Genomic DNA, 16,037 nt, shown 5'->3' with positions numbered 1-16,037 from the left:
AAGATGGTTCTAGTCTGTGTGTGTCTTTAAAGTTTATTTCCTGCCAAGTTTCAAATTCCTTTACTAGAATATAAAGAACCTAGGACTTTCCGCAAATATTTTTTTTTCTGTTCCATAGAAGCCTGCCAGAACTGTCAGTGTCTAAATTAGCTTGCTGTAGAAAAATTATGGAGGTGTTGATATTACTGAAAAGTCAAAAGTTTAACTAGAGATTTGATGTTATACAGGTAATTTAACAAATGAAACTGAGCGTGATGGTATGCATGTGCTCTCTTAGTTAAGCTAAGTACTTAAAATCAATACAGTGTTTGCTGTGTCTTAAACTAATGAATCATTAGGGCATTGGTGAAGTTTTGCAACTTTGATTTGTAGTAATTATTAAGGACAAACAAATAAGACTGCATTTTCACCCTTTCAAAACTTCTCTCTTTGCTTTCTAATTGCAGTCATGAAATTCATAGTCACAGTGCAAAGTCACTTCCATAGCTGTTTCCTCCCTAATGCTGTGAGAGTGTGTAAGCTTGAAAGAAATCACTAAAAATAGAGCAAACTTCTTTATAAACTTACCTTAGTTACAGAGTTATTAAAATGTAAGCTATTAGCAGTGTTGACAGAACTCAATACGTGCATTTCTTCTCCACAGGAAAGCCAGTAGCTGTGACTAGCAACAGAGGTGCAGGAAAGGCACCGCTGCGCCCTGGTGCAAACCCCCAGCTTGAAAGGCAATATTACCAGAATAAGCTATTGAATGGCAAAGCAGGTACAGATAAGTCTGTTTGTTTAAATTGTTTTGTTATTGAAGACATTTTCCTTAAAGTGCATAATGGATCGATTGTTTTTTGTTTTTTCATGTGCAGAATTTCAGAAAAGAATCATCTTTGGACACCATAATGCTCTGTGGCCTCAGTAATGATGTGCCACTGTGACTTTTTTATCAGTTTTCTTTGCGCAATATGGGTGGATTATTTTTTGAGTAATTTTAGATTTTATTTTATTGAGTATAAGGTATACTAAGTAATTCTTTTAAGTAAGAAATACAGACCGTCTGGGATCATTCAGTTCTGAATAAACCTATTATAGAGAAGAAGGTACAAAATGAATTTTGTAAGGCTACTATTTTTTTAATTATAAAAATAGAAATGACAGTAAATGGCCAATTAGAAAATGATCAGTTGAAGTTGGCTTCTGAATTGTGTGGGTACAATATCGGTGTACAGTGAGTTAATTTGTGTGCTTCTTAGAGCATTTTGGGTGCCTGGAAGTTCTGTGGCAACTCCCGTGAGTATTTTGTTTTCTCAAAACCAGGGCATTTGATGTAATTTGAGAATTCATTACTTTCCTACAGTAATTTTGAAATTTTTTACTTTGTGCGTAGACAGAACGTACTATTATTAAGAAGTTTTATTATTGTTTTACTGCCTGAACTGCATTTACTATGAGAAAGTAAATTGCTAAACCTAAGTAGCAACTTTTTTTTCTTTTTACAACAGTCTGCATAATCAGTTTGAAGTTTTAAGTAACTAAGTATCTTTGTGCACTTATTTAATTTCAGTTTAGACTTGGAAATTGTTTCTCCTTTGCCCTTCATAGGTGCACTTCTTACCTACCTTGCAGTAGGAAATACTATTGTTCTAAAATTTACCGTTCAGTAAGTTTTATTGTTGATATAAGAGGTGGAAAAAGCTTGTTCTTCCGTGGTTGTTTCTGAAATGTTAGTGCTCTTTAACACAAAAAAAAAAAGCTCTAAAATTTTTCAGATTTGCAAAGGCATTTGGAAACAAGATATTACAGGAAGTGCTGCCATTTTATTTGTGTTTCTGATGCAGTTTCACACTTCAAAACTGAAGTAGAATATATGTTAGTGGAGCCCATTGGCCTTGAACTTTCAAAAGACTCTTCAGGATGCTCCAGAATTAGCTTCTGCTGTGTTGGCAATGCCATGTATAAGTGTGTTACAAAGATAGCTGTGTTTTTTATGGAGTTGGGTTTTCTGTAGTAATGGCTTGTGTATGAACTATTTATTGGTAGCTCAGTTTTATGCAGTGATGTTGTAACTTTTATTAGGTCCTTAGAGCGGATAAGGATGTGACTTGATATAGTCAAGCAATATCTGGAGAGTGAGGCGGTTAAAATTAAGGAAGTTTAGCTGATAACCAGAATGTTCTTTATGATTCACAAATTCAGTAGTATCTTTTCTAGTATATTTATTGCTTAAAGGTACAGCACATTGCAGCCTCATTGTATAACAAACTCAGTTTCTTACTGCAGCAGCTTTTTCTGAATGTACGCACATTCATGTCTTTTAACTTCACCATCCAATCTCACTGGCTTGCACACAGGCAGGCAGCTATCTCTTTCTTTCTTGATGCTTAGTCTGATTATACAACCTGTTGTTTTGGTGAAAGGATTTTTTCTTAATGCTCTTTTTACAGTCTCAATCTTATTAGCTGCAGGTTCATAATATATTTTGGTCTCTAATTTTTTATCTCCATATACAATGTTTTTATCAACAAAAAAAATGCAGCTTGCTGTTTCTGCTTGCATTTTCATAAGTTCATGGGTTGTCTTTTGGGGAGAAGAAATTACAATTAGTTATAGTCTTAGATGAAAAGATGGAAGTGAAGGTTAGGTTTTTCTAACGCCACAGTATCTTAGAAGGTGTATGTGAATCACTTAACAGCATGTGCTTAATTGTGCCATGCCACAGGTAAATATGGTTCAGCAGGCATATATATAACATAGAAAAGTGCTTTTTCTAAAATATCAAAAATACCAAATGCTAAATTGTACTCTGTTGAACATACGCAGTTGAGTTTGGGGGAATGTTATATAAGTTGAAATAAAAAGGTAGTTGGGAACAACTTTCAGCACAAACATTTTTACATCCATGCTTCACCATGGAACCAACTTCATTTTGTAATGCTTCATGCTTTCCAGACCACTGTCTGATTTTTGCCTTCTCCAGGTCTTGCCTATTAGAAAAAAATGTTTTAAATTAACAACCAGCAAAACAAAGAAAAGAAAAAAACTTATGAATCACTTAGTTTCACCAAATACTGAATTCTGCAGCTTCAGCTACTTCTTTTTTTTTTTTTTGCAAACCACTTCTTTAGTGATACTGGTTTTCCTGCCTTTGATCTGCATTGTTAGACAGATATCTAGTGTCTAGAGAATCTTGGATCTTTTATGAAGTACTTTCTTTTTCTTGTTTGAATTCATCCAGATATGTATAACTTCCAAATTTTTTTTAAAAATGGCTATCATTCTCTAAATCTCCAAATTGGAGATGGACTTTCTGGGTAATAGAAATTACTTCTCTACATACATGCCATCTTTAACATTCATGTCCTAAAGTTAGAGGATTAACATATGTTAATCAAAATTCATAGTTTGGGGTCTTTTTTTTCCATGGCCAGGATGCCCAAGATGTGAATGTTTTTTAGGCTTCCTTTTCCCCCAACCCTAGTATCTCCCCCCGTTTTTCATTCTAAAGAGCAGCAGTTTTTAACCATCATATTAGTCACAGATTTATTCTCAGCGATTTCTTTTTCACAGACTTGGGTCCTGGCCTCTGATTTCTCCATCCGTTGCTCCACATTCACCATGTGCCTGTCTAGTTTCCCAGCTTTTGATGAGAGGTTCTCTACCTTGCCTTCCATTGAGGACAATGTGTTCTGCATTGCCCTGAATTTCACATGAAGTGACTCCATCAGCTCATGGGGGGATCTGCTCTGCTGCGATGTGGAAAAAGTCGACGAGTCCAATGAAGATAGACAAGATGACAGCATCATCTCAGGCCAGGGCACAGGAAGGCACGGACTAAAGAAATTGTTCTTGTCATTCTTACCTTTAGTTGGGGCACAATTTTGCTCTAATTTTCAGCTGCAGACATCTTAGGTAACTTACTGAGCTCATCATACATTAAAATATTTACGACATGAAAAGGTACATGAATTTAGCAGAAATTCTGAATAAAAGCAGCTTTTCACATGAGTTAGGTTCTGCCCCTGCTGTCTCCACTCATTACACCACTTTCTCTGGTCTGATAACTACTTGAATATGCACGTAGCACCATCTTTCCTTCCAATCATATGGTTAGTGTGTAAGTTGTTGGTACCGTGAAATATAAATAGGCACTGCGACACTCTGAAGAAAACTGCCTGTTATAATAAAGGTGTATTGGTATTAAATAGACTATAGAACAAAAAAGAACTATTAGATACATAGTAGGTTTCATTTTAAGTAAACAGACATTTTTTGTCTATGTGATACCTTCTTGTTTTGATTCTGATGAGAGGTTTGGGAGGGCATAGTGGTTATTGCATCTAGACATTTTTTCAGACTAATCAATTGTTCAGAGTACAGGCATGTATCTTTCAAGGTTTGCATACCATGAAAACCCCAATAGAAAGAATAGAGGATGCTTTACTTGACTCTTGTATTATGTTATGAAATTCTGTTCCGGTATCTAGTGTGTTGTGGGCCTGATGGGCTTGTTAAAACTTACCTGAGAGATGTATAGAATTAGGAAAGGTCTGTCTCATTTTAAAGTTCTGTGGCTGCAGCATTTATAATTTTGTCTTTTTGATCCAAGAGAAATTTATGGTGATACTTGAAAGAAGTTGATATATTTGACGTATTCTAATAAAATATATGGTAGGAAGAAACAACAGGTTTTGTCAATTAATTTCCCCATAAGAGTGTTAGAGGAAATACAAGGTACTAGCCTGTGTTCTATTTTGTTTTAATTTGATACAATTAGCCTTCTTGTTATTTCACTTCATCCCTTAAAAACCACTTTGAGGTATCTAGGTTAAGTAATTATTAGAATGTAGTTTTAAATAATAGGTTATAAGTATCATGAACAGTGGAATTGTATTTTGAATGTAATTTCTTTGTTCAGGTGGTAGTCATGCATTCTAGGAAGGAATATAACTAAGCATCTTGTTCTGGGAAGCAGTTGACAAATTTGCTTACAGGATAGGCTTGTAGCCATCTCAAGCGTTTGATCATTTTATTGTGGTTAAAGCTAACGGAGATAGGTCTTATTTTACAGCATGGTGTATGTAGCCACCAACAAGCTGTTGTCTAGTATTTTGAGGGAAAACAGAAATGGAATTTTTCTGCAGCACAGTATTCTTTTCAGTAACGTGTGCAGACCTACCTGTAGAGAGAGGTTACTATGTGGAGGCTTCTGTGTTTTTCTTTGTTTTTTGTTTACTTTGACTATGATGTGAATCAGTATAGTATTAACTTCTCACCAACAGTAGTATAGAAATTATATCAAATACAATCTATTATTTTTACTTAATTTACATTGATTCTGTTGAACTCCTAAGAAAAATACTGTAAAAATGAATATAAATATTATTTTCCAAGCAGAAATTAGAGTACCTGATAAGCTGGACTCACCATTCTGGGAGCATCCGGATTCCACGCACATGAATGGAGGTGACTTCAATCAGACAGTTCTGTCCATGGCTGAAATTGCTTCTTGTAGTTACGAAGCCAGGTAGATAAAAGTTACCTATCAATTGCTTGAAAAATCTCATACAGATAGGCATAAAATGTAAAACAAAACAAACAAAAAAAAAAAGGCAGTTGTTAAGTAACATTTCCTTAAACTTACCCAAATTAAGAAAGGTTTTTGTTTTCAGAAGTTGTGGTTAAATAGGCTGTTAGAATTTAGCATGAGGTTTTCACTGTGCTTGTTGCTGCTTCTTAAACGCTGTTTAATAGCTCTCAGCCTAACATGTTACTTAAAAACAAAACCTATTAAGGAAAACCTTATGTCATTCACAGTGATACTGCTGATTTCATAATATTATCTTCATTTCTTTGCATCCAAACTGCATTATTTCATGGAATTAAGAACACTGTTATTGAAGGTTTTAGTTAAAATGAGACAATGATAAGTGTTATTACTAAACTTAGAACTTTCTTGCAGATTATGTTGAGCACCAAGATAGCATAGTTTATAAATATTCAGAATATGAAACAACTTGTTATAAACAACAGTGTTGAAAAATAAGACCTTATTCTCTGATAAAAGTAATACTCCAGAAATTGTGCATTTGTTGGAACCTTTCTCAAGAGTGCTAGGGTAGGCAGGTTTACATTTCTACATTGAAAAGTTAACTTGTTTATTACAGGAGCAAAATGTTATAAATTTGCACAGTGGTATATGAAAACCAGCTATCTTAGTCACTGTAGTATATGTTTGGATTTTATTTAAAAATAAAATGGCAAGTATTGCTTTCTACAGACTTTTTGTCTTAAGCATGTTTCCAGGGACAGGCTGTCCAGGCTGCATGCCTGAATATTATACAGTTAATTCAAATACTCTATTTGCAGTTGTTTTTCTTACCTATTCAATTGCTAGCAGTTGAACTAAATCCTTTTTATTGATGTTATTTAATTTATTTATTTTTGTGGGAAAAGACTAGTAACTCATTTGGAAATAGCCCATATTAACATAATTTGTGGAAAAGTTGGTACTGTATTTATTTGTGGTTTTTTATTGTTTAATTTTAGACAAGTCGGCATAAAGAATGGAATGTTTTTTGGCCAAGCAAAAAAGTTGTGTCCAAATCTTCAAGCAGTTTCATATGATTTTAATGCATACAAAGAAGTTGCACAGACAGTGTATGAAATACTAGCAAGGTAAGGTGTACTGTGTGATTACATGATCTTCCATGGTAAGATTATCAAACATATTTTAATATGCTACTGTTTAATGCCATTTTTTGATTTAGTATTTTCATTCCGCTTTACTCTCACTTCATTAAAACTATTACTGTTTAAATCTTTCTTCTGTAGTATTTTCGTTACTTTTCTTACTTTGAGCTTCTGAGCATTCTTTTATCTTGGAGCCAAACAGTCAATGTCAGGCTTCCAAAAAAGTCATTGTTAAATTTGCTAGTGACTAACATTATGAGGAGAAACGGGTCTCTCCTTACTAGTGAGATTCTTCCAAGGTGTTTTTCTTGTTTTCTTCCATTTGGTTGATTTGGGTGTTTTTTGTTTGGGTGTTTTTTGTTTGTTTTTGTTGTTGTTTGAGTAATTTAAGAGTGGATTATTGGAATAACATCTATTAGAAACTACTTTCTGATTTAAAATGCGCTCGAACAAAACTGGAAATTTGTTAGTGTGACTGAAAAATAGGCATTCATCTTTTGCTCCAGCTGTTCCTTTAAAAGCATGATGCATGTTGAAACTTGTCCTACATTAGTAATGTTACTGTAATGTGCTGTTCTAGGATTTGTAATATGTTGTCATACAAAATAAGCAGGGAAATGCCACCACAAAAGGAAGACTTTATTTGCTACATATTTGTTTTAACAGATGGTGAGCTGTTGCTGGTGTTTCACCTCCTTTACTTTGTGTTGATAGCTATACTCATAACATCGAAGCAGTCAGTTGTGATGAAGCACTAGTAGATATCACTGAAATCCTTACAGAGACCAGATTGACTCCTGATGAGTTTGCAAATGCTATCCGCACCGAAATCAAAGCCCAAACTAAATGCACTGCTTCTGTTGGGATGGGTAAGTAGCTTATTTCAATTCTATTTATAGGGACTGCCTGCTTTTGTTAGGCGTATCAAAGCTATGTAAGATTGCCGTAACTCATAAGTGTTTGTGCAATGTGGAATATATTGCCATTTACATTAAATTACCATAAATGAAAACACAAGTAAATCTTCATAAGTGGAAAGTTTTAAGCAAAAACTTATAAAATTGCTATCACTTCTCCTTTGCTATCTGAACAATAAGCTAAAATTCCATCTGTATGATGTTCTTACATACATCTTAATAAAATGCTACTGTATTTTCCAGTAAATGGAAAAATGGGTACAGACTCTGTTCCTTATAGGAGAAGGCAGTAAGAGTTTGAGGATTTAACTAAATTATAAGGTGTTGAAAGCAAAGATTTCTGTGATTTGTAGTGGGTATTGTATATGAAATTGCATATCTGAAAAGACTTTTTTGTTGCTGTTCCTGACAGTATTAGACTTAAGCATCTGTAAATACATATGCTAAGTGTACATAAGTATATAAAATCCACTTGTGATGTAAGCAGAATTCTCCCTTTATTTCTTATGATATCATAGTAGCAGAGAGACTATAATTCTCTAGATTACTGTTTGTTTTTTACTCTTATATGTATATTTAGTGTTTTATTTTTTCTATAGAAAGAGCAGAGTTACTTTAAAAAGTGTTTTTTATATAATCTGATATACTAGTTCTCTTTCTGATTGTAAGAGACAAATACACATGAGGAAGTATTTTTTCTAATAATTTTTGAGATATTTGAAAAATGTTTTTCGTGTCCTTTACAGAAATATGGTAGGTACTGTACAAGAACTTTGTCTTTTCACTCATAATTCATAAAGTAAAGGAATCAGAGGAAAGAGTTGCACTATTACATGAATGTAGAGACCTGATTTCAAAGATGTGGTCTATCAGAAATATCTTGTTTAAGTGATCTGTATGTTGCCTGATGGGAAAGTTGTACCAATATAATAGAATGTAAATTTGAACAGATGCTGCTATGCTATAGAGATCTCTCAACACTATTAATTTCTGATTAGAGATAAATCAGGGATATGTTTATACCAGTTGAATAAATTTAATTTTTACCCTAGAGATTTTAATGGCTAAACTAAACTGACTTAAACAATGCTAGTAAAAGATTAAACGCTCATCTGTAAACATCCTGTATCCTGATTTTTCATTTGTTAAGTGAGGTATTAGTTTTTTCCTACTTTATTTCAGTGTTCTGGGAATAATGATTACAGAAGATAGATCAGTAAGATTTTATGGTATTAGAGGCTATGTTGGTATGTTTGGTAGATGAGAAGATCAGAACTCTTCAGTACTCTATAGACAGAACAGGGATCTCCAGAGATAAACAGCAGATTGAATGGGGACTGTCAAGAATTGTTTCATCAATTTAACTTGTCAGGAGAAACAATGGACACAAAAGTCTGCGTTACTGTTCTTACTTTCTAAAATTTTAGAATAGACTAAAAGAATATGAACACAGATGGAAGGAAAATAGCAATAGTAACACACAGTGCTGAGAGCTCTGGATTCCCCTGACCTTTTTATTAGCTTGCTTTATCTCAGAACAAGGCACCTGAGTGGCAATAATGAATCTATTTGGGTATCATTTCAGAGATGTTGTTGGCTGGGCATGAATAAGTCTATGAACAGGGAAGAAAAAATGCTGAAATAAGTCTTGTTCCCGCCACATGTAATGAGTGCACAGAATAATTTAATGAAGTCACTGTTTTTTTTAGTGAATACTTGAAGCCCAAATATTAGCTTAATTCCAGTATTTCACATGTAATATACACTTCATAGAATTGTCACCTAATTATTACTTACATTGACCACAGTAGACTTTTTGGAAGTTACACAATGTTAAAGTATTACCATTCTACGTTTTTAGCCATTTGCAGTTAGTTAACTGTTTTCTTTACCTCTACATGTGTAGAACATCACTAAGACAAAGATTCAACGTTCTTCATGAAGTGTCCCACACTCGTTGGTTGCTTTATTTTGGGGTTATTTTTTTGGCTTCTGTTTTTGTTTAATTGCAAATGCAGTTACCACTAGTTACTCTGTTGTAATCATAAATACTGCTAATTGCTAATTTTGGGGTCGAGATAGCAAAATATAAACGAATATGTTTCATTGATAATTTTTTTTTAAATAAAGAATTTAACTGTACTTTATTCATTTTTTTCCATGACTGTTGAACTGCAGAATTCTACTTGAGAAGACAGAGGTTACTACAGACATACTTTAATTTTTCATTTTTACAGGTTCGAATATTCTGCTGGCCAGAATGGCAACTCGTAAAGCAAAACCAGATGGACAGTATCACTTAAAACCAGAAGAAGTGGATGATTTTATCAGAGGTCAACTTGTTACCAGTCTTCCAGGTACTCCGTTCTTTTACAAGGCATTTTGCCCCCTAATATTAAAAGTTTCAGCTACAAATCTGTATTGTTCCAATTGAATCAAGCAATTGAATCAAAATTGAATCAAGCAAAATTAGATGTTATTTCCATGGTTATTATCCAAAAAAGAAAGATGCACTGATTTGTGAAATTTTCTGGAAATAATCTAACTTTTTCTTATCTTTGAGGAGCATTTTTTTTGTGAACACCTTTACAGAGCCACTCAATGTCATTTGTGGAAGAAGCTCAGAGTTTAATGTGTTATACAACATTATAGTCTTCAATAAAATTATTTAGATGAGTCATCTCAAGCAAATGCTAGCTTGCTGTAATGTAATGGGTGAAATAAAATGAGTAATGTCACTAATTATCGGTAATCATCAAAAAGACAGGCAGGATGTGCTTAGAAAATAGAAATAGCCCAAGAATATTCTGTCCAAAAAGGAGTGTATAAAGTAAAGTGTTGGAAAAAACAGCATAGATATCATAACAAATCAAGACCATATGAAAGGGAAAAAAAGGAGAGAGGTTCATCTGCTGCATCTAATAAACTACGTGAAGCACTGAAGAGTATAAGGGTAGAAGAGAAAGAAAGAAAATTTGTCAGAGGAAAGTTTTACTAAAGTAGATGCTTCTGGTTGTAATATGAGCCATATTAGAGTAGCAGATAAACAGAAAAGAATGTGAAGAACAAGGCTATTGTGGAGTGTTACCACTGTTACACTTTGCATCCAGCTGTAGATGGTTTTTTGTTCTGGTAGATTTAGAATACAAATTAGGCATTCGTCACACATGGAATTATTTTTTTGTGTAAGGATCTTTAGGTAATGGTGTGCTAAATATTGTGACAAAGTGTTGATTCTATAAGAAAGAACAAAAGGTTTGAATTCCAACTGTTTTTTGCCTAGTTATCTGAGGAAATTATTGTGATGATGATAATGATTTATAAGTGCGTGCGACAGCACTAATAATTTTGTGAACTATTTGGCCATTTCAGCTAAATCGTACTGAGAGTAGAAGTTTTAGATGTTAAACATTTCAATGTTTCACACAAGTTTTATGAAAAACAACAGCTTGACAGAGAGGAATGGTCCAAATCAGCATATCCTTTGAGGGACAGTCAGTCAAAATTCAACTATTGTACGTTTTGGCAGTAGTTGCTCAGTCATATGTATACTCAGAGTACATGTTTTTTGTCCTGCAATCCTCAGTTGTGTAGGAAAGAGAAGGTTTTTTGAGTAAGGGAAGAGTTATTGAGTGGGATTATTATTATTATTTGGGTGGGATGCCTGTAAATAGAAAGAAAATGTAAGGGAAATGCTGTAGGGGAGGCATTTCTGGCCCACAGATTTTAGGGAGGTTCTTCAAGGCATAATGGAATTCAACAGACGGCAGAGATTTGTAGTTACAGTGAAGGAAGAGTGATAGGCAGTAAGGATATATGGAATACACCTTTATAAAAATGGTTTTCATTATATATATGTATTTTATAGTTCCAGGAAAATACTTAAGAGTTGTAAAGTGTTTTCTGCCATGTAACTCTGTAGTGTATTGTTATTCAGTACTTTAGTAGTATAATATGACACAGATGTAGTCCAAAAAGTGCTGAATAAGCACTCATTTATGTTTTGTGTCCTAGCGATCAGCTAAGTTCAGCCTGCAGTTGTGCTCACATTTAATGTTAAATGTTAAAAATACATTTCTCTGTTAAAAAAGAAAAAGGGAGGAAGGAGGGGAATATTAAAAAAAAAAAAAAAAAAAAAAAAACTGAAATGGAAAAGTGGTAGGAATAGCATGCATACACAGGTGCAGGTTTACCAGAAATTCTCTCTACGCATTCCCTTTACTGGACAAACATAATTTATAATGCAGCACCATTTCTCTGGCGTAACTTAAGGGAAATATTTTTCCTCTAGAAAATGATTTGTAAAGTGAAATGACTTGAAAGTCAAAAACTTGAAAATATTCATTTTCACAGCGATAGTAAAAACTTATGAGTGTTTGCCAATAATATCACTAGATAAGGAAACAGATCATGGAAGATAGAAGCTGATTTTCTAACTTTCACAGACTTTGGTAGTGTAAACTCCTAAGACCAATATTTGTGGAAGTAACAGCCCACCTTTCCCAGTCCCAGAAATATACTTAAGTTTATCACACTTAGGTAGGTGCAGTTGCCATGGATACCTACAATTTCCAGTGCTTGGTAATTCAAAGCACAAGTGGTACACGTATGCTATCGCTTCTGCTTGAAAGAGTATTTTTTTCTGCCTAGGAAGCGATGGAACAGTAGTCAAAATATTTGTTGGTTTTCTTTTAGATTAAATCCCTTGTATATAAGCATATTACATGTTGTACAGTCTTTTTGGACTGAATGCTGTGGTATTCAGAGCTATATACACTGCAACAGGCAGTACCTTGTCAAGAAGATTTATAGGCAGAAGTTATTCACACTTCACACAAATAAAAAGTGTTCTACAGTACGACATCTTAAATCCGTAATACAAATTAAATTGAGTTGAAGACAGCAAAAGTTTCCATTTGAAACATATTTCATTGAGTGGAATTTATTGTCTTTATTTATTTGATACAACGTAGCCTAAGTTTAAAAGGGCAAATTTTATTTGTTCAAAACCTGGATGGCTCGGAACTGTGTAGAGTTAACAGAACTAATTGCTTTGTTGTTAGGAGTTGGCAGGTCGATGGAATCTAAGCTGGCTTCTTTGGGAATTAGAACCTGTGGAGATCTGCAGTGTGCTTCGATGTCAAAACTGCAAAAAGAATTTGGTCCAAAAACAGGACAAATGCTCTACAGGTTTTGTCGTGGTTTAGATGATCGACCTGTTCGCACAGAAAAAGAAAGAAAATCTGTTTCAGCGGAAATCAACTATGGAATAAGGTTTACACAGGTAAATTCAATCTTTCTTTTCTGCAGTGACTTCTTTCAACTGTAGAAGAATCTTCTCATATTCTGATTATTTTCACTTACACTTTGATCTGTTAGAGCACCATCTTAGCCACCAAATAGAAATGAGGAAAATGAAGAAGTAGGAGACCAAACGATAAAATGGGAGGAGAGACTGCAAAAGTATTGGACTGAAAAGAAGCCTGCACAAAATTAGCTTGCTATTCTGCATTCGTTATACAAGTCTGGTACAGAAAAAGAGAACTGCAGTAGGTTTGTTAGCACCTAGCATTCTCTTTCATTTAAATGCTGATTATTCAAATATGCCAGTGCCTGAAACAATCACCAGCTTACTCCAGCAGACCGTTTTTGCTAGACTGTTCGCAAATAGTTTGGGGTGGTTCATTGTTGTTGAAAAAATCGTAGTAAAAAATAACTTTGTTGCAAACTTAAGCATTTATAGAAATTACTGGAAAAAAAATAGGTTGGGGGAGAGGTTTTGTACTCCAGCCTTTTTCTCAAAGCAGGGGAAATTGAGATCAGGCCATTTGCTCAGGGCTTTATCCAGTCTGGTGTTGGAAATCTCCAAGAACAAACACTGCACAGCTTCTGTGGGTAACCTCTTCCACTGTTCAACTACCCTCAACTACCCTTCTTAAAAACAGACTTAAAATTTATTTTTAAATATTTTTTTAAAAGACTTGCTTCCAAAAGGGCTTAGTATTTACTGCTTATGTCAGCATTACAGGAGGAATCTACTATCTTGCCTAACTTCAGCAACCTGCAGTGTAAACAAAACACAAATAAGACAATTGCCTGTGAGTCACTTTGCTCTTTTAAGTTCATAAAATCATGCGTATTTTTAAATCTTTGTGACACCTGCTTCGACACTTTGTGAAGTGGAATACATTGAAGCTTAATGATTTACCTTATATATATGAAAGAACAGTAGTCATCTAAACAGTGGAATGTTGTTTTTCCCGTTTAGCCTAAGGAAGCAGAGGCTTTCCTTCTGAGCCTCTCAGAAGAAATCCAACGTAGACTTGAAGCTGCTGGTATGAAGGGTAAACGACTGACCCTTAAGATCATGGTCAGAAAGGCTGGGGCACCAGTGGAGCCTGCAAAATACGGAGGTCATGGAATCTGTGATAATATTGCCAGGTAACTATGCATGGGGGAAAAAAGAGGTCAGGAGTAGGCACGAACACATTTCTGCAGGATGTTGGGCACTGAAATTTACAGTAAGACAGGACAAATTTTAAAGTGCTTGGTACCTCTTTGTCTACATAGCAAACCTGCACTAACATCAGAATTAGAATATTATTACCAAAGTTCTCTGTGCCTGTGTTTCAGCTATTCAAGAAAGCAACTTGTTCACTCACAGTTAAGTTTTTTCATACAGTCATAACTTCCTCATCAGAAGTTATCTTGTTTTCTTGTGGATCATTACCAACATAGTAAAGCACCTTTTTGCTTGGTCTCCCTGCAGCACTGTTAAACTCACTGAGATGCTGCCTGTGGTGGCTGTCTGCTCATCCCTAGTGAAACAGAATAACCCAGTTACTCTGACTAACCAGTTGACAGGTCACTGCCAACGGAGGAGGAGAACCCTGTTTCCACAGGCAGTCCTATGGCTCTTACCCATTATTTATTTCCTATTCTTGTTTGTTTCCAGTTGTTCGAATGGATGATGTCAACTAAAGACTTTTTTTTACCACTAATTTATTTATATGCTTGCTATGTTCATCAAAACACGAGAATGAAATTCAGGCATATGGCATCTTGTAGTTGCATTTTGTTTCATACAGGATAGTCTCAGAACCTTCTAAATACACCTTTGTTTTTCAGGCAGACACTTCTGTATCAAAGCATTTGTACCTTAGGCAGTATAGGACCATCCCTCTACTATTTGTATGAGGGTGCATTTGACATCTTCAAAGAGTTCTTTTATATTTCTCCCTCCATCTGAGGTTATTGTAACAGGTGAATCCATCCTGAAATGAAGGGTCCTTTGCTTATGATTGTTGATAACTGAGGAGGTAAGGGTGTTAGAGTTCAGCAGTAGGACATGCATACAGAGGGTCTGTCTCATACTTGTGAGCTTATGACATAACTCCACTGTATTAAAAACCAGAACAGTACAAAAATAATCTTTTGCTACTAGAAGTTCATGACCTTCTGGGACTGATAATATCAAGAAGAAGATATATCAGTCTGTACTTTTGTCTTCTGCGTATCCTGAGTTCAAGTTGAAGATCCACTGTTAACACCTTTTTAGGACTGAGGACATGTAGATGAAGAGATTTATTCCTCCTTTATCAGTAGCTAGTGCCACACTGCTTTCTCATGAATAAGTCAATGCTTTGGACCTCATTTCCATAGTCAAGCAAGCTAATGTACATGTGCCCTGAAGTTTCTCTATTTCTTAAAGTAAGAGTTAAGGTAACATAATGGGGACATCCAAAGGTGCTAAGCTGTTCACACATAGCTGAAGCAGTTCTGATGCCCATATCTCTTCTGGCAGCTTCTGTGTTTCTGCTTCTGCCTTTACTGATGAACTTGGCAACCCCAGTCAATCCAAATCATATTATTTGATGAGACAAGTGCTGGATTACTGTCTTTGTTAGAGCATTTCCATACAATCCGGTGAAAGTCTTTTTAGCAGCAGCAGGTTAAACTGTGGAAATTACATCCAAATGAATGGATTAGAGTCTCAGGGTGGTGGTCTCTCAGATGTGTTTTCCCTATGTTCAGCCTAGTTCCAACAGTTTGGGATTATTTGCTGGAGTTTAAGGTGATAAGTTTCTCTTTTATTTCAGTTTAAGGTATCTCTGGTTATAGCTTATGCACTGTTTCTTACCTCCTCACCTCACAGGTGAAGGAGTTGCTGTGTTTTCTTGTCCTACGGGTCAAGACTCCCTAGAATAATAATAGATCACAGTCCTACAAAGGAACTCAGACCCACAGGCATGCTTATTACCAAATTCATTTTCTGAGGTGTTAATTATACTACTTTGTTGATACCAAGTTCTGATGATACAGCACACACCTTTATAAGATACACTTCTGAAATGGCCAGTACCTTTAGACCACTCATATGTTTCTCCCTAATATTTTGCATAGTAGCATCTTAACTGTGATACTGATCTCCTTTCTTCCTTT

General features: G+C 34.9%; 1 protein-coding gene across 9 annotated transcripts in view; it reads left to right on the top strand.

The window, feature by feature from the left end:
- The window catches only part of REV1 (REV1 DNA directed polymerase), a 57,193-nt gene that overhangs the window by 26,737 nt on the left and 14,419 nt on the right, over positions 1–16,037 (top strand). For 5 of the 9 annotated variants that reach the window (XM_040557892.1, XM_040573742.1, XM_040542458.1 and 2 more), the window contains 7 exons: positions 644–760; positions 5,380–5,512; positions 6,535–6,663; positions 7,393–7,547; positions 9,833–9,952; positions 12,659–12,879; positions 13,864–14,036. In XM_040557892.1, the coding sequence (XP_040413826.1) occupies positions 644–760; positions 5,380–5,512; positions 6,535–6,663; positions 7,393–7,547; positions 9,833–9,952; positions 12,659–12,879; positions 13,864–14,036 (1,048 nt within the window). Of the gene's footprint in view, positions 1–643; positions 761–3,577; positions 3,898–5,379; positions 5,513–6,534; positions 6,664–7,392; positions 7,548–9,832; positions 9,953–12,658; positions 12,880–13,863; positions 14,037–16,037 lie in introns of those variants that run through there. The other 4 variants (XM_040565906.1, XM_040534240.1, XM_040546046.1 and 1 more) reach the window with 3 other exon arrangements.

Source organism: Cygnus olor, chromosome 1 (genome assembly GCF_009769625.2).
Source record: "Cygnus olor isolate bCygOlo1 chromosome 1, bCygOlo1.pri.v2, whole genome shotgun sequence".
In the NCBI taxonomy this organism is placed as follows: domain Eukaryota; kingdom Metazoa; phylum Chordata; class Aves; order Anseriformes; family Anatidae; genus Cygnus; species Cygnus olor.
This window is presented reverse-complemented; position numbering and strand designations above follow the sequence as displayed.